The 21072-nt window shown below is 46.8% G+C and overlaps 1 protein-coding gene and 1 non-coding gene across 2 annotated transcripts in view; both read left to right on the forward strand.

Annotated features, from left to right (window-relative positions):
- LOC121835385 (little elongation complex subunit 2-like) overlaps window positions 1-21072 on the forward strand; it is an 83267-nt gene that overhangs the window by 23838 nt on the left and 38357 nt on the right. Inside the window, exons 2-8 of the mRNA XM_042289558.1 lie at window positions 5673-5819; window positions 6769-6925; window positions 8531-8647; window positions 8859-8984; window positions 9468-9596; window positions 17531-17678; window positions 19469-19608. Of these exons, the coding sequence (XP_042145492.1) occupies window positions 5677-5819; window positions 6769-6925; window positions 8531-8647; window positions 8859-8984; window positions 9468-9596; window positions 17531-17678; window positions 19469-19608 (960 nt within the window). The 5' untranslated portion in view covers window positions 5673-5676. The remainder of the gene's footprint in view (window positions 1-5672; window positions 5820-6768; window positions 6926-8530; window positions 8648-8858; window positions 8985-9467; window positions 9597-17530; window positions 17679-19468; window positions 19609-21072) is intronic.
- Trnac-aca lies at window positions 13395-13477 on the forward strand. Its single transcript has one exon. It is a non-coding gene; the product is annotated as a tRNA-Cys (tRNA).

The following is a 21072-nucleotide window of genomic DNA, read 5'->3' on the forward strand; positions in this document are numbered from 1 at the left end:
AACAAACAAGTTGTAAAAAGGTGTTTGAACGACTCATTTTGAAGTAAGTTTAAGAAACTCCTACTTAACTTGAAGTACATTCTCCGCTTATGTACTTGTACATTATGTTAAGTAATTTTTTCCAAAACTTTCCGAGCAAAAGTACAACTTCCGACTTCAATACATTCTCCAAATTTGAGAAAAAGAAAAGTATATTGTTATGTAAAAACACGCTATTGTTTTTCAAGATGTCATTTGGTAATTTCTTTGAGTGAAGTAATGACGGCTATAAGACCGATGCAAATAAGTGCCCTTTAGGTTGACGGTATTAAATAGTTTGTCAGCGAGTGAGATGACTACTCGGTAGCCACTTTATTCTGGAACATAACTGATGCACCCTCGATTACCCCCATGAAAAATTATGTTAAAAAGTACTTGTAATTTACTTAGGAACACTCTAAAAAAAAATGGAGGAAAAAGGTAGCAACGGCGCGCCTTCCTCCTTTCTACTGACGCGCCCCCAAGCGGACACGAGAAGAAGGGAGGAACGAGACGTTTTCCTCCTTCTCTAGGCAGACGGGAGAAAGCTTTCGCCCTCCCGACTCATCTTCTTTTGGTTTCGTTTTTTGAGCACATCGCGCACGTTGTTTAATAAATTAATGTTGAGTTGATTGAGCTTCAGCGGCAGCGAAGGCCGCCTGTAATTCCGTCTTCTAGTCCAAACGTGCAGAAAATTTCGGTTGCATTGACGTTTTTACCACTAATTTTATCAAACGAGCAAACGAAGCCGCTAGAAACAGCGAAGTTCCGGAGACGTGCCAGCATTTGCGGGATACACGGATACACGCGGAACTACAGTTGCTACAGTAACTACAGTAGCGAAACTGCGAGGAACTGTGTCGACGTTTTCGACAATATGGAAATCGCAGGAACTGCGTCCAAGGCAGGCAGGTTTTCCTGCCGGCTGCCTGGGTGCCTTCCGTGCTGAATTCGGTTCTGGGTTCTGTATTTCTGCGTGTCAGCGACATCGTGATGGCAGTGTTGTGGGTTGTGAACAGAAGACTGGAATTATCGCCGATGTGACCGTGTGTTCGCGTATCAGTGGTGTAACAAGATATGAGATGACGTAAACTGTAGGGCATTGATGCCGCTGGTCGGGCCGTGATCGGAGGGGGCGGGGTGTCGCAGGATGACATTCCGCTTTACTTTAAAGAGTTTAAGACTATTTGAGGGATTAGGTGCAGTCGATCGACGTGTGGATAGTCATGTTGGAACGCTGGTCTGAACGGTAAGCTCCTATCGTACAGTGGCCAATGTGACTTTCAGTCCCCGAGAACGATTGCGCTCTGGGGAAAAGACTGAACAGTACGAAATTTTGACGGAAAGTACGTATACTTACAATGAAAGTTTAGCATTAAAAAAAAAAAAAAAAAAACGAACTGGTAAAATTGAAAAAAGAAAACGCTATCCTTTATTTTACTGTTTAAATATATTACAGTTCCCATAGAAACTGCTTCCCAGTGGCGCGCAGGGATGAGCGCTAGAAGTTTTCGAGCTCGCAACGGCGTAGCTCTGCCGCAAGTCGCAGCTTTGACTGCATTCAAGTTGATCGAAAAGCGATTTCTCTGCCCGTGAAGCATCACTTCCAGCTGAGTGACCATCCGCTCTACAAAGATTAATTCAAGACGGCAATTGCAGCCGTGCGCGAATAGCACAAATAGAAAAACAAACACTACAATAGAAATACTGGCTACGAAGGGCCGTGCGGGAAAACAAACTCATAGCTTGGAACCACATTGGAGCGGCTCGATTTATTGGCTTTTAAATAATTACGGCATGATCGAGCGTTTTCTTTTTAATAAGAGATTCATCCCCTGAGTCATTAAAAATAGTCTCAGATGTACGACATTGCTGAAAAAAATGAACATGCTCGGAATATTGTTTATTGCTTAGGGAGTCACCGAAAAATTCCGTACGTTCGAAACGACCAGTATAAAAGACGGAAACGCAGAGATTTGGAATAGAAGGGGAGGAAGTGGCCGAGTGGGCTAACGCGTCTCAGCTCGGAGCGTGGAGCGAAAGCTTGCGCTGGGAACCTCCTGGGTTCGATCCCCGCCGCCCCCGCCCGTCTCGATCTAGATGAGTTTCGTACCGGTTCGTGTGAAGTGATCACACGAACCGGTTTTTAACGTGCATCACTGCGTGATGCACGTTAAAAACCCCAGGCCAAATTTCTCACCTACAGCTAAGAGACCGATTACCCGTTGAGCAAGCCAATTTTTTGCTTTGGAATAGTGATCGGGTTAGTGTGCTGTTGTATTGATGTTTGTATGTGCGATGCATGTATATGCGCTCAATATATGTTCACCTGATGCTTGCAGTGTGCGTAACGTTACCGTGTTCCGCGTACCGCACTATCGGAGCCTTTGAAACACGCGCACCCGGAGTGATACCGTGACTGCCGTGACAGCGGCAGTCACGGTTTGTGCGGTACGCGGAACACGGTTTGTTAAAAGTACTACACCACCGGGACCGGGCGTGATGCTCAGGAGCCTGGATACAGGCTCCAGCACGACCCCGAAGCTATGGTGCACCATACCGAAGAAAACTAGTGCACCATACCGAAGCGATCATCATACGAGAACCACCCTACAATAATTAAAAGGCGCCATGTTGGATTCTTAACGGCTTGGCTTAGAAACGGCTTCAAAGAAGACTACTACGTTCCAAACGTGTATGCAGAAGTCATTTTGAAAAGTGAGCCAGATATTTTATTATTAGCATGGTTAGCTCTTAATATAATTTTATAATTTACCGAATATAAAATGATAAGTTGACTCGTTCAAGTAATGAGAGCCCCCCACCACGGACGAGGAATACGGCACTACTGTACAAAACTCGACTCCATTGGCCCTATGGGAAATGTCCGGGGGTTGCCTATGCTTCGACTTGATGTGCGTGTGTACTGTGAGTGTGAACGCCGTAAATAGATTATCATCAAACGTATGAACGAAATCACTGGTTTCTGAGCGCTGCACATTTCCTGTCACCTTCACGTAAGTTAGCCGACCACGGGAAAGCTTTAGTGCGTAGCGGAAACAGCAGAAAGAAGTTAAAGAGCATGTAAACAAGGTCGACGATGTTCTGACCACGGTGGTTCTGACCAATGAATGGGCTGAATGGGCCATGTGCTCCATTCCGCGTTCGTGTGAGAACAACCGCTCACCATCAAGTTTAGCTTACACTGCTTGCACTGTGTTTCGCGGTTTTATTCCAGACCTGATAGTAAGAGACAATGAAAGCTTGAAACGTATACATATTTTATTTATTTTCTACCTGTACGGCACTTGGCCGCTTTATGACACGCGAAGTGCCGGGACTCTGATCAGAGGCACCGGAGAGCGGGAGGCGTCCCTTTATCCGAATGACATTGCGTCTGCTGTCCGGACCCACCTCGAGGTTGTAGCGCAAGTCCGCCTGGACATTTGAAAATTTTTTTTAGTTTGTTAAATGTTTTTGTTCAAAGAAAGGTGGACGTGTCAAAGTGAAGGCGAGTGACTTGTCTGTTTCGGGATGGAGGGCGTCCCTAAGTGCCTATGTGGGAGGGCTGATGAGACTGCATGCTGCCTTTGTTCAGAGCAAGAGGGACAAGTGACCAGGGGCGGACGCAGGTATTTCTTGAGGGGGGAGTCAGGTGTTGGTCAGCGTATCATGTGTCTAAGACCCCCCCCCTTTCCCACTCCCTAAATTTTTACACATCCAGAATTCAAGAGGCGGGTCAGGACATCCAGACCCCCCCTCTTAATCTGCCCCTGCAAGTGACCGAAGTGTTCTGGGGTCGTAGCCGGGATCGGCTTGGGTTTGAGCCGAGTGAATGGATTGACTTTTTGTGCGCAAAGGGTGGCGACCAATTGGGGTAGGGTGTATATAAGAGGTTTTCTAAATAAAGTTTTAGCAGAGTTGGAGATTTTGTCTTCCTGTCACCTTTTTCTTTCTTGTTCACGGTTTGGAGTTATCCAGCATCGAAGCCCCAATATCGGGTAATTCAACAAAATGGTAAATACACACTAGCTTGCCTGTGGTCTCACTAACCTCTCGAGTAATTCGTGGAAACAAGATTTTAAAATCATTAATTGTGTTTGCTTCAAACAAGAGCTAAGTGTTAAAAAGCCATTGTAACTTAAAAAAAAAAAAATTGTAGTAAAAACCATTTTGAGGGAGAGAAAAAAGCTCTTGGGATGCAAGAATTGTGTCTAGGTGCACTGCAATAGTTGCATGAATTTCTGGATGAGGCAGGCACATAAAGCCTGATGAAATTGACTTGCTCTTTGTATCACGCATTGGACGGCCACTATTGCCGATGGGGCGAGCTTCTCTGTTCTCGCCAAAATTTTAGAAATTGACATATACTCCGTTTCCCCTTATGATGGACCGCAGATGATGCTACGAGCCATCTGAGCCAGTTGAGTGTCGCGTGACTTTCGAGAAGGTGCAGCTACATGCGGGGTGCATAGACGCGTGATGTGCTCACAGCACTAGAGCGATTGGGGTGGCTTGTGTCCGTCGAGGTCTTATCGTAAGATGATACGGAGTATAGTATTGCCTCCCCCTAGAGAAGGTAAAAACGATGCACAAACCAGGAACTATTCAGGGCATAGTTTATTGTGGGCAACTCTGGGCATTTGATAGTCACATCTGGCGAAAATAAGCCGAAGACGATTCTGAGGAACCGATGGTCATCCTTGTGTGCTCATTTTTTTGGGTTAGTCCTTACAAATTTATTCTAACCAAGGATTTTGGCTGATGACAAACAAATGCTCACTTTAATTTATTCTCATTTTCAATGTGACTGCTTGTGTTTTCATTTCGGTGCTTTTCAAAACTTCTATTCTCCGTTTCACTTTAAGTGTGAGCGTAACAGAAGCTTCAAGAGCGAGCTCCGGGCTTTCAGCATCTGCGCTTGTGTGCACTTGTACGGTGAAAGCATCGTTAAGAGCAACGTGCTCATGTCCGGGAACGGGTACTTAGAAATAAAAGACCAGTTGAGTTTGGAATTCCCATGTGATTATTTCACCCACGTTGTGTCCCAACAGTGTAAATACCGCTTAGAGTGGATTCCTCATGTTTATAAGCAATGAAACATGCTAGATTTTTTTGCCACGCAATTGTAATCTCTGAGGAAATTAAAGAAAAATAGCGGCATTCACCCCCCTCACCAACTTGCAGCCATAACAAGCGGCCATGTGACCTGGTGCTCATTACATGCCGCTAGTGTTTATCACGGCCACGCGCTGGGTTGCCAAAGCACGGGCATGCGCCGAGTTCCAGACATTGTTAGGGTTCGGCTGTCGTCGTCATTGCAGCGGTTGGACATGAGCCACTTCACAAATGCCTGTCGAGCTACTGTCACGAGCCCAAAATTGAGTGCTCGTGCAATCCTCGGGTCCAATCTATGAGCTGCACTCAAATGTCACTCAGAGGACCATTCCCGCCACAACCTCCGAGCCATGTTGTCAACTTTTGCGAAGGAGAGGTTGAAAGAAAACGCTCGCTCTTATTCATAAAAGTATGCCGCTATGAAGAAGTGTCTTGGTCAGTCGTGTTTCGTGCCAGTAAGCTCGTATAAAGAAAAAAAACATTCCAGCTGGATATTGTTGCATTGCCCCTTTAAGTCTGCCATGATTTCCTTCCAGGAATATGAGTTTCCCATTCAGTGCCTGGGACTACAGGCACTACTCGCTCCTGCATGCAGAGGAAGAGGCCACCTACTATAACCAGTTTATTCAGCTGATGGAAAAGAAGTGCCTGGGACCTCGACCTGCTGCAAGAGGTCGCCCGAGGTTTGTGGCTTGCGAATTCGTCTCTGGAGAGAACTCTGTCGTGAGTTCATCTCCTTGCCATTTTGTTTCCCTCTTTGCTTTTACGGCAGGGCCAATCGCTTCACCAGGACCGGTGTGTGTTGGAGATTGGTCGCCGCATGTTTAGCAGGGTGCCTCTCAATAAAGAAAAGCTAGAACTATCTGGGAAGTTTAGTTCATCTCCTTTAAACGGGATTGGCAGAAAATTTGACTGGAAAACAGCCAGCTAGGTTTGCGAAAATATGTAAAAGAATGCGACATCATTGTGAACCATTTTTATTACATCCATTCAAGAGCCTTCAATATAACCTATGTTGAGTGTTGACAGGGCTGTCCAAATGCTATTTACCTTACAGAAGTACAGCAGACTGTTGTTCTTTCACTGTCATAAATTTCCGCACAAATGTCAGATTCATTAAGTTCGACAAGCTGTGCTGTTTTTTGGTGGGACACCATGTTGGAGAACTGGGGAAGTAGTTGGTCACGCTGCAGTGCCTAGATTGCATCTTTGACTGGCGCGTTTAGCATGTAGTCCCAAAATGGCAACAAATTATCTCGCAGGAGCCAACGCTTTATGCCGTTTGACGTTTTCCATTACCAATCCTAGCGATTGGTCATCGAAGTCCCAGCAAAAGAGGCGAGCAAAATCAAACGATCGCTGTCATCGTAGTGTTAAAGTTTCCGCGAACTGTCAAGCTCGAGTGCGACCTGCAGCAGAACGGGCATCTGCAGGATCCATCTCTGCTTTCGTGCCTCTGTCAGTATAGTGGCAGACGACAGCGTGACACCTCTACGACATCATCAGGTGGAAATGGGGGTACCGTGATCGAAGACGCAATGAACACAGCAGTCGGAGTCGTATTTCAGGCCCCATAGTCGTGCCAAGCAACGGGCATCTCTAAAATCTGCGTGTGAACCTCTTCGTCTGCAGGGGTTCGCTGGGCAGGCAGTCCCCGGAAAAGGGCCCCCGCTTCTCGAGCCTGAGCCGTCAGGAGCACCTGCTGTACCTGCGTCTGCTGCAGATGTACCAGCACAGGGTTGTCTGCGAACCCACTGCCTTGGAGCAGGAGGAGATTACCTGCCTAGCCGTGAGTGCCTTTTGACCATGTCGCCACGCTCGTTCTGTAGCCTGCGGGGTCTGCTGGGTAAGGCCGGGCTGGAGCCACCGAGCAAGATATGCTTCGGAGTACCTCAGCCATCTTTGGTGCTTCAAACCAAGACTAGGCAAAAATGGAAAGGAAAGGGACACACACACGCATTCTCTCAAACTCGGCAAATGATTTATTTTACAAACACTCTTTTTTGTTCTCATCAGTGCAAATGGCGAAGAGGTGTCACTGTGTATGAAAGACGGGTATGTGAAATAAATAGTTTACCAAGTTTGAGATGGTGTGTACGTCTATGTGTGTGTGTGTGCGCGTTTTTTGTTGATTCTTTTATTTTTGTCACTTCTTGGCTCGAAGTATGGAAGTCACTAACCTGCTCGTCGGCATTTTCACACTTTCGTCGTCGGCCATCTCGTCGCTCAAACTCTTAGTTCCCAGGTATCCAAAGCTTTATCCCAAATCATGTGAAACACTTTTCCGTCTTATAGAAATGTTAAAACAGTCTGTGACGGGGAAAAAAGATTCCGCCCAAGCTTCGTGACACTCTGTCCAAAGCTCCAAAAGTAAAATTGTCTAACCGATAAGGCGCATTCACTCGCAGCAATTGTGCGACCGACTAGCAATGTGCAACAAGTAACCATCGACGTCCACAGTGCGGGCAATAGGCGGGTCGCTTCTCGAAAGCTCTTAGGAGCCGTTGTCGATTCCATCCTTCCCACCACAGCTTAGGTTCACGCTTTGCTGCTTTCTTGTGTTCGTTGTCGCACCGCTACACATGCTTCGTTTTTGGCCATACGAGAAAAACTCGTTATTTTGGCCTACATTTTTCGGAACTGTGCAATGCAAGCAGAATCGCTACATGTGCGTTCGCTCACTCAAGCTTCTGTGGTACAGTAGTTCGGCTAAAAGTGGCACGAATTTGCTGCAGGGCCGAGTCCTTTTTCAGGCGCTCTTTCAAATTAGGGTGCCACTGGGTATAAAGAAATCTAAGGCGCCGCTGATTGGCTCAGCAGCACGGCAGCTTGGCGACCTGTTCGAAACATCGGTCTCGAGGCGACTGCTCTGTACCGGTCCCTTTTGCGACAAAAGGCTGTCATGTGGCCGCTCCAACTCACAAGTGTGGACTCGCCTTAACTATCACCGATTGTGCCGGCTCTTCCCTTGGCAGAAAAATGGTGCCAACTACGAGTCAATCGGGCGGTGCAGTCTCAATATTCTAGCTTTTCAGTGACTCTAGGCCAGGCATATAAAGCTTCCCAGAGCCTATGTTATTCCTCTTTTCCCAAGTTCCGCCTACTTCTCAAGTTCAGGCACACTTTAGGCATAGATTTTATTTTGCATATTTTTATTCTATTTTTCTTACATAATTACATATGTAAGACAATTTATTAGAGAAAGCAACACTGTCTCGAAGGACACCGCTAAAAGCAGTAGACGCCTGACGAGGCCCGGAATACCTTCACTTGGGACGATCATCATGTTCAGACTCCATGTTTCTGTGCTGGCTACACATTTATACGTATCTTTCTAGGTTAAGTGGCACACACTACCACCCATTCATCCGTCCATTCATCCATCTCTGCGCAGGATTTGCACAAGCGGGTTGTTGAAGAGCAGAAGGAGTTTGCAACCTCGTTCAGAGACCTGCCTGACGTCCGGGAGAGCTACGGCATCATCCATCCGGACGCGCTACGCTTTGCCAAGGTGCCATTCCGATGTCGTTACACTCTTGATTTTTGGGGAGCATTGTCCAGAGGCATTTGGAGATTCTGTCTTATTTTCATGCACTGAATATGTTATGAGCTACAGCTACGAGCAGTCTATTCAGTGTCAGACCCTCAGAATAAGCTGGCAAAACTCCCAAGTTTCCGCATTTGCCCGAGAGCGATCACGCGGGCCCTTGCTGTGTGTGCAGGAGTGTCTGCACCAAGACTTGGAGCGCCTGCTGCACTACCCGAGCCACTTCGAGCCACACTCTGAGCTACCCCTGGACTGCCTGAACGAGAGCCTACCCCGACTCCTCGCGACGCCCCTGCAGTTGGTAGGGGGAGTGGAACGACCATGCCCCAAACCCTTCTCACGTGTGCAGTAACACCGAACGACACATTAAAAAAAAAAAAATTGGCCGCCTGCTTGGCATTCTTTGAAGGCATTCCAAGTGCGCAACATTTGTAGGTCGTCTTCGCCCTCCTGCTTTTGTGGAGACAGCAAGGGCTTGTTGCGGGGGATTTGGCAAATAGCAGACGTACTCGTTGCGTGATGAGTTCCTATACTTTGGCGTGTTGCGGCCAAACGAATGCACCTAGCATGGTGTCGGCATTTTTCTTTTGTTTTCCCATCACTCGTTTTCACTTTCTTTCGGGACCATTGATGTTGGTGCTTATGATTCATCACATTCTGCCCCTGTCTTTGCCTGCCGTGGCTGTCACCGACTGCCAACACCACCTTATAAACACAGTGCCGAAGGAGACGAACGGCCATTTTTGGTCAAGGTAGTGATATGTCCTCTTCCCATCGTCCTTAGGGTCGTTGTCCGGTCCTGAAGCGTCCTGCACTAGACGAAGACTGCTCCGTGGAGATTGACTACGGGCAGCTGGCCCAAAGGTTCCTGTGCGAGGACACAAAAGAAGCCGGCGTGCACCCAAGCATTGGGGTGAGTTCAACTGGAAGGAATGATTTGGCTCTTTCTTCAAAAGCTCTCCTCCCCAATTGTTTTTTTGCTAAGCTTGAATTTTTGAAAAATTATTCTTTTAGGTGAGACATGTACCTCACAAAATGAACTTTACTCGAGTAAAAGGAAAGACAAATAAACTTTATTGTAGTATTTTTGTCGCATGACCGAACTGAGTGCTTTGGAAACGTGGTTCTATTTCGGGGTCAACGTCTTAAAACAGATTCTGAATCACTCCTGAAGCTTGGTCCACGTGCGGCATATTCACAACAAATTAATGCACGTTTTAGCGAAGTTAGGTATTGTGAGCTAAGTGGCACAAGCTTCCGTCCTATTGCAAAAGTTGTTATATTTATTGATTTATGATCTCCAATGCCCATTGCGTCTGTGCAGTGACGTGCCATTCTGCAGCTTCTACTAAAGTCGAACACCTTTACTTTATAATAAAGTCCATGGGACTGCCGGACTTTTGGTAGTAGAGGTAACTTCTTTGTAGTAGTTGAGCACGAAAAATCAATCGCGTGAAACTGAGTTTGTAGTTTTGCATATCGACGTACCTGGACGACATGTGATAGAACATTAAAAACAAACTTTTCTTATTGGTGGAGGAATATCAGTGGAGGAAGAAAAGATTCCCTAAGTACCTTTGGTAGATACAGGACATGTAAGGCTAGATTATCAACTACGCTTTCTACGGATCCCCGGGCTCATGTGCGTGAGCTCGTCATGATTTCACTTTCTCGCATATTCATTATTTGGAAAATATTCAGAACTACAGTAATGCCTCGTTATAACGAAATTACTTTTTTCGAATTATCGCTTTTATCGAAGTTCAACGTGGTCCCGACTGAAATACACACATTTTTAACCGGATTATTCTAAGTGTATCGGCGTGCGACCGCAGTTATTACTAGTGATGGACTGAATCTGCCGAACTTCAGATTTGGCAAAGTTTGGCAAATACCGAACTTTTGAAGGAAGGTTCGGCAAAGATTCGCTGAAGATTTGGCAAATGTCTGTCTGCAAGAACGCGACGAGGCCATGGATTGCAAATGGACGCCGTGCAGTCGTACGGTTACCAGCGGTTACGGCGCGGTGTGGAGTAGGCAACACGGTAACTGCACGTTTGTGAGCGTGTGGTTCTCTTCAATGTTTCCTGCCTCAAGAATAGAAGATTGAGCAGTAATTTATGCAGTCCAAGCGACAAATGATGCGGTACATTTTGGATAACTTGATTTTCATTTGACCTTTCCAATGATGCAACGGGGTAGTTGAATCATTGGCTGACAATTACTTTAAAGCACTCCTCGCAATTATAACAATCCTGTTTTTGGCTCAGAAGTAGTGTGTGCAAAAACAAAATAATATGACTTTTTCAATTAGCATTATATTGCGATTTTAATGTATCTGCATGAAACTAAACACAGAACTATAATGCTCGACGTTGCACATCCGACCTTCCTAATTCTCCCCCATCTTCCTAAACCTCCATGTGTGTCCTAACACCAGAAACCGGCGTTGTTAAAGGATAAAAACGAGGCGTTGCGAATATAGGACGCACACTTTTTGCAAAGCTGACGTAAAGTGACTCAAATCGAAGAACATGCATATTTACAGTAATATTGTTATCTCTTCTGGTGAAGGCTCAGCAACCGTTTGCATTCGTTTGGACGCACGAAATGGTGACTCGCAGAGAAAGCAAGAGTACACTGGTATTGCCTTCATTTTAACAATGTACACACAGATGCAGGCTTACGCTGATGATGCCTCAAAACCGAAACTCTCGTAGCTTGATTCGTGACTGCGCCACGCTCGCTACTACCCAACCAAATTGTCACGCCACTTCTACAAGCAGTCACTAAAATCGCTAGAAAACACACAAAAACGACACCGATACAATTATCTTGTACGATATTACCTTATTTAATAATAACTGTGTCAATATACAGCACATGTTGCATTTAAGTTAAGAAAAAAAAAAACATAAAACCTTTTTTTGCAAGGAAAAACTAAATATCAATATTAAGTCTGATAACAACGTGTTTTTGTCGAATCATCACCGAATCTTTAGAAAAGTTCGGCAACAGTCTGGCTTTGCCGAATCGCAAGACTCGGCGCCAAACTTTCGATTCGGCAAAAGCAATTGGCCCATCAGTAGTTATCACGAAGGCCTTAGTTCCAAAAGCACGCAAGCCCATACGGGGGCGCACATAGACCCTTGCGTCCTGCCAAACTAGGAAAATTGCAAACAAGAAAACTGAGTAAACGGGTGACGGAGGGCAGAGCACTCAGAGCACCGCTTTCGATGCCGATGCGCCGATGCGGGGACGCTGGCAGGGAGCTGCTGCTCCCTGCCAGCGTCCCCGCATCGGCGCAGCAGAAGCAGCATCCACGTTCCGACACTACTCACAGCGCCCGCGGCCGACGCTGCCTGACTCCTGTTTTTGGAACCTCCGGACGCGTGCACCTGCTGCATACTACACGCACACGTGCGTCGTACGGGAGATTGGGAGTATTTACCGAAAGTCGCTTAGATCTGCAAGGTTAAAAAAGTGGCCAGCCCAAGTCTGAAAGCTCCAAAGAATTCGACATTCCGGCATCAGCTGTTCGACACTGTCCACCATTTTGCAGAACAAGCAGGGTATTGGACGGGTTCGAGAATTTTCTAATGCAAGAGAAAGCGTGCCCGCGACCCGGAGATGAAAGATCACCAGCTGCTTTGCGACCGGCAGATTTTCTCTCGGGACCATGCTTGCCGAGCCGGTGCACGATTTGCGGGGCTTGAACGATCCCTGCAGGAGTGTGTGAAGACATGTTGGCAAAGCCACCAAGAAAAAAAATCACATCTCCACGTGGTGAATGATGTTGATTGGGGCGAAGCTCTGGTGGTGCTGATGATACTGATTTTGTTGTTCATAGGTAGTGCTGATGGTGCTGATTTCTTTTTGTTGCTCATAAGTAGTGCTGATTTCCAGGTTGTGTTTTGATTTTATTATTACTGCTTATTGCTTATTACTCACTTATTATTACTATTACTTACTTATTAAAGGGGCACTGACACATCAAAATCATATTTTTTTTTATTATCCGAAACGGTCGAAAACGATGCCGGGACATTACCCTCAAAATTTGAAATTTAGGAATTCAGTATTCGTGAAGTAAAAAAACAATTTCCAAATGCCGAATTCGAAGTTCCCGCGCGATCGGCGCCGGTGCCTTGACGTCAAAAATCGCGGAGACCTGAGAGTCCCCTTTCCTGTCACCACTCCCTGCTGTTGCCATGGCGACCCAAAGCGAGGAGGAAAGGAGCGAGCGCCGGCTAGCGCCGGCGTTGCGGCGGACCGGTTTTGAGCGGTGTCGCCTGTTTTCCGTTGGAGGATACAAATCCAGGAGACGGCACCACAACGAACTCCCGATGTTTGGTATTTCAAAAAGAAGGGCCGTAGTGCGTTCGCAATTGCGTTAAAAAACATGTTTTAGGATTGCCGTCATTAAATGTTATAAAGATGCCGCCTACAAAGCTTCTAAATTTCCTGATTTTTGACGTCACCGATCAAAAGAAGCGAGGAGGCGAGAGGCGGGAAAATCAAACGGCAAAAATAAAAAGGCGCGCGTGCGCGCGGGAAAATTTTTTTTCGCGATGCGTTTTTTTTTGCGTGTCTATGGCTGCAACTTGCATCGTTTTAGACAATAAAAATAAATACGACCTTTGGGGTGTCAGTGCCCCTTTAACCCCAACTCTTGAGTTACTACCACATCTCAGAGCCTCCTACTCGTCCCGCAGTCGTGGCCGAGTGGTTTAAGGCGATGGACTACATATCCATTGGGGTCCCCCCGCACAGTTTCGAATCCTGTCGACTGCGCAAGCAGTTTTTCTTTTTTTAAGAAGGCAGATGTGATGGCATTCGATGTGAGCATGGACGCCGGATGGACAAGGCTAGACCCTAAGGAGCTTCGCCCCTAAAACTTTGATTCGTTCGTGCTAGTCGATCCGGGCGTTCCCGTTGTCGCTCTTGCCACTGGTGCTGCGATCGTAGACCTTGCGTGCGGCCAGGGTAGACACGAAGCGACGTCAAAGAGGCACCTCGAAAAATGCCGACAACTGCGGAGACGCGAAACATCCTACGGCTGCTTCGAAACCAAGTGGAGTGCAGGGCTGGTGACAGTGTTCTTGCGATGCCTGGAGCAGTTTGAAGAGAACTGATGCCCGGATAAAATTATCGACAAACTCCACTTAATTTTTTTTTTTTACTTTGTTAAGCTGCTGTTTGTTGTTCATAATCAAGGTTTGTTTGTTTGAATATACAGTCAGAGTGTTTCTCAGTGTTCCTGTCGACCTCGAAGGCTGCTGGTACTGTTTTCTTGGCTTCATCGCTTTTATCGAATCGCCGCTATATAAAATTTTTTTGCCTTCCTGTCAATTATGACAGGAAGGCAAAATCAATTATGAGTATAAATCTACCAAATATTGACAGAAGCCAGGGCGTTTGGTGAGAGAAAGAGCATAAAGTTTTATACGGTGACGCTTAAATGCCCCGTGGGAGTGTGGTGGCGCTGCCAACGGTACTGTAGGTTGCCAGAGCACTAGTCTGCACTGATAAATCACCCTTTCTTTAAAAGAGGGTGAAATAAAGTAATAGTGGTGTTAGTATTGTTTTTCGTACCAAAGCTGCTGGAGTTGCTCTCATACACGCGTTGATCATTGGACAGGAATGTTCATGAATCTAGATGGCTGCCCTGTATGCACGGGTCTGTCTTTAAGGGCACTGCTCGATGAAGGCACTTGAGCATCAGTTCCTTTATGTTCAGTTGCAGGGTCGGACGACGGTGATGTCTGTGCTGTGTCCTGTCGCAGACTGTAGGTCAACATAGAAAATTTGCAGGACTTTGACTTCAGCTGCAGGTCGCGATAGAATTGTTAGAACGGCTTACCATCCATCTACCTGTAGGCGGGTTCTGAAGACACGTCTCTCGCAGGTTTCATTCTTCATTAGAGTGCAATACTTTTCAAGCCTTGCAATGACTTGAGCGTATGTCAGTTTATTTTCAAGCTGGAAGGTGCTGTAAACCTCTTGAGCCTCTTCCCCTGCGACACGAAGGAGCAGTGCCACCTTCTGCAGATCCTTCCGTTTCGCAGCAGGTTCTGTTGTCGTCATGAACACCCCTAGTCGTTGCCCAAAGCAATGCAGATTCTCGACAGCATTACCCGTCAGCTGGACTTTCACATGTTGTATTCCACTTCTGACACCATGTACGGAATAATGACAGGAGCCAGGGAGTTAAATCAGAGAAAGAGCATGAAGTTGTTGTTGAAAACATACTTTATTATAATCCTCATGCCTGGCTTGGCAGCCTCACTTAGAGTGGAGGGTGGGGGAAGAGGGAGAGTTAGGTGGGATGATGATTAAATGAGGGGAAGGGAGAGGGGAGAGTGAAGTGGGTGATGATGCTTAAATGAGCCTTTCAATTCCGGAAGATCGGAGAAATGCGACGAGGGATGGTTCCTTTGCGTCACCGAGCACTGGGGTGTTCAGTCTTGTCGATTCAATGTACGTAGCTGGCCGGAGTTTGGGCGGCAGTGTCGCACGTGCTTCCACACATTCTCGCGAGGCCCGGGCACAGTCCCACAATAAGTGAAAAGGTTTTGGGGAAATGTTGCTTAAATATCTCGTGAGGATACGATGGCACTGCCAACGGTGCTGTAGGTTGCCAGAGCACTTGCCGCACCGTCACAAATACGAAACTGCACACCAAATTTCATAAGTATGAATGGCTGGTCATTGCGTGACGTCACATCAGGAATGGTAACACTGATCTCTGTGACAATTTCTGGATCGCGCTTCCCTGCTCTACTGTAGCTCCACGAGTGCGGCCACTGGACAGCCATCTTCTGCCACCAAAAAATCAGCGGGGTGAAAGTCAGGGAGGCTGGGCGGCAGGGGGCTGGAAGACACGTTTTCTGCCCGTTCACCGTCATTTGCCAAAAAAGATTTTTTAAAACCTTGTGTGAACGGTCGTTGTTGCCTTTGAGAACACATGTAAACAAAAAAAAATTTCTTCGGTCAATGACGGCGAATGCGCAGAAAATGTTTCTTCCAGCACGCTGACGCTCAGCCCCCGCAACGTGTCTGCGGCTCTTACCCGGCTAATTTCTTGGTGGCCCAAGATGGTCGTCCGGTAGCCGCATTTGTGTAAAGGGGAAGCGCGATCCAGCAATTGTCGTAGAGATCAGTGGATGGTAATGTCAGAGTTGCAAGCTTTCACTTACCAGTTTTGATCAACATGGTCGATTGTGCATACAAAATTCATAGTTGAAAAATTGAGCTTCCTCTCAGTACCATAAATATTGTCTTTCTTAGAAGAAAGTTATTTTACTGAGACAGCAGTCAACAGCCGTCGTGGCTCTCTTTTTGCATGATGTTACGTCAGAGCTTCCGCTGTTGCCAACGAAGATGCAGTGTGTCTTGTGGGTGCGAGCAGTTGGGCTCTGTTTAAAGTTGAATTACTTGTGCAGTAGAGGATAAAAAAATTTGGATATTGTCCTGAAAATGTTTCTAAAAGCAATAACAATATAATTTAATTGTTTTTGGAAGACGAATTTGGTGGATGTAAGTATGGCATTGGTGGATGTAAATATGACATTTTGAAAAAATGCTATTTTTACATTCAACAACTTCTAGAGAGTATTCCCAGAAAGTTTTATTAGTTTACACCAGATAGTTAATTTTTTATAAATTATTTTTGGTCCACCGAATTTCACTTTAGGAAAACTCTCGTTTTCCTTTAACACAATTAAGAATTATCCTTAGGTGGTTTTCTGGGACAGAATTTTGTGAGGAACATGCTTTGCCGGTTAGTTTTTCTACTTTAGCATTCTTTTATGTTAAAAAAAAAACTATGTAAAAAAGTGCAGACATGCAAAAATACTTTTAATTTTCTTTTGGAGTTATACTTATGAAAAACAATGCAATATAGCAAAATAACTAACTGGGTATGTGCTATGGGTATTCTTATGACTATATTGCACATAAAAATCTGAAATTTTTATTTTATTTTAAAACAATAGTTTTCCTAAGCAAACACACTAACTTCCATATTGTAACATACGTAACAAGTTTCAGAATTGACATACTGTAAAATACCGGGCAAGCGCCCACTCAAAATTGAGAGATAATCACGAAAAAATGGGGAATGGGCGGTTGTTCGTCCGGTCCTCAATTTTACATATCAATGTACTGTGCATATTTTCTCAGATCTTACAAATTTTTGCCACTTTTATAAACTTCCAGTGGAAATTTGATTGAAATCAAGCATGCGGTACAGAAGTTGACTTTTCTGGGTAGTGTCCCCCCTTAATGGTTACGCTATTAATCAGTTATTTTGTTTCATTTTATGGCCTCAAGGGCATCCAAAGTCATTCTGTGAGCGGGGATTCAAAACAGATAATACGCAGATCAACTCATTAGGTATATATTATGTAGGATTATGCTGAGCCAACAACATGGAAATAGGAACTAGCACAAGCATGGGCTCTGTGTCGGACTGTCATCAGCTCTACTTCGTTTCCCCTCAAGTCTGGATGCAGCAGACGCTATGAGTTGATGGGACCAATCGTACAGCGTCAAAGTGCACCAACATGGTGTTCGTCATATTTTTCTATGTGTTATCTCATCGCTGAACCAATCATCTACGGGGAAGACCCAGTGGTTTGCACTTTTGGAACTGTTTGATTGGTCCCATGAGCTTGTAGCATTGCCTGCATCCAAATATAAGATGAAGCAGAGTATAGCTTCACTTTTTTTGCACTCCTTTCAGTAATTGGAGGTTTACAAAATTTGTTTAAAATTGCTGGGTGCATATCAGCCTGGTTGAGTTTTGGTTTGATTTGGGGCCTACGTGTGCTTTGGCCTCTTTAGCCGCTGAGTGAAGACAGTGTGGGTTTCCGGCTCGCTCTCGAGCATCGGGCCAATGTGCTGCTGGAGTTGGAGACAATGGTGGTGCTGCTGAACAATCATGGGCCCGAGTTTGACAGCCCCTGGGAGCTTCCACTCAGTGTCAAACAAGGTGCGGCACATCCTTACCCTTTGCTCTCATCCCGTGGTAAAATGGAGGCTTCATTCAGCAAGCAGTAGCCATGCTGTCACTTGTTGCAGGAAAAAGAAACAGAATCATTGTCGAACAAAAAGTGAAAGCCGTTTACAACTCCCTGTAACGCCGAATTGGAGCGCAGCTCTTGAGGAGGAGGAGGGAAGGGTAGACTTCTCCTCCTCCTTCTCCTTCTCCTCCCTTCATTCTTGAACATGCTCCGGGGGGTGTCACCTGACCTCGGGGGGAGGGGGTCACGTGACCTCGGGGGGGGGGGGGGGGGGGGGTGTCACGTGACTTCGGGGGGAAGGGGGGGGGGTGTCACATGACTTCGGGGGGGGGGGGGGGAAGGGGGGGTCACATGACCTCGGGGAGAGGGGGGGGGGGTCACGTGACCTTGGGTGTCACATGACCCGGGGGGAGGGGTGACCTTGGTGGGTCACGTGACCTTGGGGTGACCTTGGGGGGGTCACGTGACCTCGCAGTTACGGCGACGCTGACGCAGCTTAAGCCGGAAACGAGTGCCTAAGAGCTGCGCTCTAAAAATTGGCAGCTGTGTCCCAGTCTTTTGATCAAACTGTCATATGAAGATTGTAGAGAATGGGAAACAGTGGGTTTTCATGACATTGTTTTATTGGCACAGACTGATTAATACAAAACATTGTGTGACCTGACATGAAGCATGGTCATGTAATGTCATGTGATGTCACACTTTCATATGACCTGACATCATGTGTCTTCACATTACACATAAATTGACACTCAATGTTACTAAATCCAATAACATTCTTGGCACTGATGTCATGTGACTCCACAGCTTCATTCCATGATCCACATGATGTGACACACATGTTAAAGACACAGGAAGTCTGTGTTAGCTTCCATCTGGATGCATTTCTGAAAGAAAAAAAAAAGTGTATTTTGCCTACAATGTGTGAAGAAACAAAAGCGATACCTGTAGCACAGTCGCGCAATGCGGGTAGAATGGTGCCGTCGCACATCTGAGGACAGAGGTGCGACGTGATTAATTCTCACAGCCGTCGTGAATGTTACTGACGACTGCCACCAGTGCTTGGCGATCCTTGAAGTAAGTGGATAGGCATGGTGAAAGTTCCTAAAACCATCCAACATTACGTGTAGCAACCGAATACTGCCAAAGTGGGATTTCGCATAACACGAGCAATGTTTGAAAACAAGTCTTTCAAGCAGACGACAGGAAGACTCTCCCTTCGTCGCGTCGTTACTGGCAGGATACCAGGGCTCCCCTCTCTTCTGTCTTCCCGCACTGCGCAACCGACCAGAAAACTCCACTTCCCTGGCCTTGTGCCAAGAGCGGAGAGAATGGTTTTTTATAGCAGCATGACAACAGCCCACGAGGTCGAAATTTCTGCAAAGTGTTGCCTGTAATATTATTGTTTTAAAAACAAAACAAAACTTTTTTTTTTTTGCGGGGATATATATATGTTGCTATTTGTTGGTTGCACTCAAATAATGGAGTGAAAGTCACAAGGCAGGTGTAATGTAGTGTGGCCCAAATGTCTCGTACCATAAAACAAGCTGGGAACTACTCATTAGAGCGACTGAACTATGTGCAAAAGCTTGTGGGCCACCAACCATTTGAAGATACGAACTGGGTTATTTAGGCTTGAGATTTGATCAACTTGAGCCTATATTGGTGCATTGCCAGCTTTATAAGGGTGTGCTAGTCCACATAGAAAGCACAACAAGGTGCTTTTGGGGACCGTTCACATGTGGACGACAATATGCAGATGCCGAAAGCGGTCACAACGTGGCCTGCCTGGACGCTGCCATTCCTTCGGCTGCATTCTCCAAACGACGTAAAAATCAGCTCTGCTACGACTTTGCAACGCGCATCTGCATGACCTGCCCCAGCTCTACCACATCCAAGGTATGCAAAAATGTTCCAAAAGCCAGGAGAACTCACCATTAAAAATGTTTACTCAAGCTTAACATAACAGAGACATAAACAAAAAATACAGACATTTTGCCACACATACAGGTGGCATTTTTTGTATCTACTGAAGCAAATGCATCGCAATGCAAATATCATTTGCATCAATATATATACTATCGAAGATGCCATCTTTATATGTAAGTGGCAAGACGTCTGTAATTTTGTTGACGTCTGTTATGTTAAGCTGGAACGAGCATTCAAGGTATGCCCTGAACTAGTGTCAGGCACGTAGCCAAGGGGAAGGGGGGTGGGGTGTGTAGTTGGGTGATGTGGTAGATAACCAGGGTGTCTACCGACCGGGAAAACCGGGCATTGTCAGGGAATTTTAAGACACCTGGAAAAGTCAGGGAATTGCCAGGGAAATTTCCAAAAAGATTGCCGAGTCGGGGAATTTATCCCATGCCTGCCCGCTGTGGGTTTCTTTTACGGAGATCCCTCTACTAATAATCCCGCCCGATCGGTATGCGTTCCGCCCGTCACCCAGGGAGTTACACACTGCAACGAGAAGACAGCGAATGGGTTAACTGTACCTCTCGGTTGCCCGTCGTCGAGAGCCGGTAGTCCGGGCCCGTCGACCCTTGTTGTCGCCCGTCGATCAGAGCTCACAGTCGGGGTCCGTGTCCAGGCCTGCGGATCGCCTTTCCCACGTCAGCGCTGCGTAGGCTGGCTGTCCCGGGCTATCAATGCCCGAGTCTCGCTGCTGAACCACCCCGGGGTCGTCATAGCACAGGTCATATGGCCCGGGCTCGCCGTTTCCACCGGTCTTGCTCCAGACCTCGCTGGTAAACCGCTCCGGGGTTCGTTATGGGCCAGGCTAGGCAGCCCCGGCTTCATTGTTCCTTGTCCAGCTACCAGCATCGCTCAGCTCGCAATGTCCCGCGCCAGCTCGTGTCTTCTCCGCCGGCCGCCTGTCACGTGCTCTCTGCCTCGTCTTTCACCCTCGGCTCCCACACTCTCCCCCCCTCAAGGCCCGGACTTCGGGGGACTTCATGGGCCTCAGGGAGCCGCTGGCTTCATGGGCGGCCGCTGTTGCTGTTGCCGGAGTGGCCACGTTGCAGCGTACGAAAGCGGCGTATACGTGGTGGTGGCTAGCGAAGCCGGCAGACAATGCCGACCTGTCTGTCGCTCGCTGTACCACTCACCGCGATGCAGCAGGGGGCTTGCTCTAAGCTGGTCCGGCCGACGCAGACGGACTTGCTCCGTTCCGCTTAGAGGTCACAGCGGGCTTAGAACTGCCCGCCTGAACCGTTCGTCAGGCCGAACAACTGTCAGCCACCCTGAGCACTTGGGAAAACGAATGGTCCCGTCTTTCCTCCCGGTGGGCTTCCTGGGTTACGCCGTCTATGGCCATCTTTCCAGGAAGCTACTCTGTGCAGAACAAAGTGTTAAAACAACACA

The sequence above is a fragment of the Ixodes scapularis genome, unplaced genomic scaffold (genome assembly GCF_016920785.2).
Source record: "Ixodes scapularis isolate PalLabHiFi unplaced genomic scaffold, ASM1692078v2 PGA_scaffold12__126_contigs__length_90152505, whole genome shotgun sequence".
Taxonomy (NCBI): domain Eukaryota; kingdom Metazoa; phylum Arthropoda; class Arachnida; order Ixodida; family Ixodidae; genus Ixodes; species Ixodes scapularis.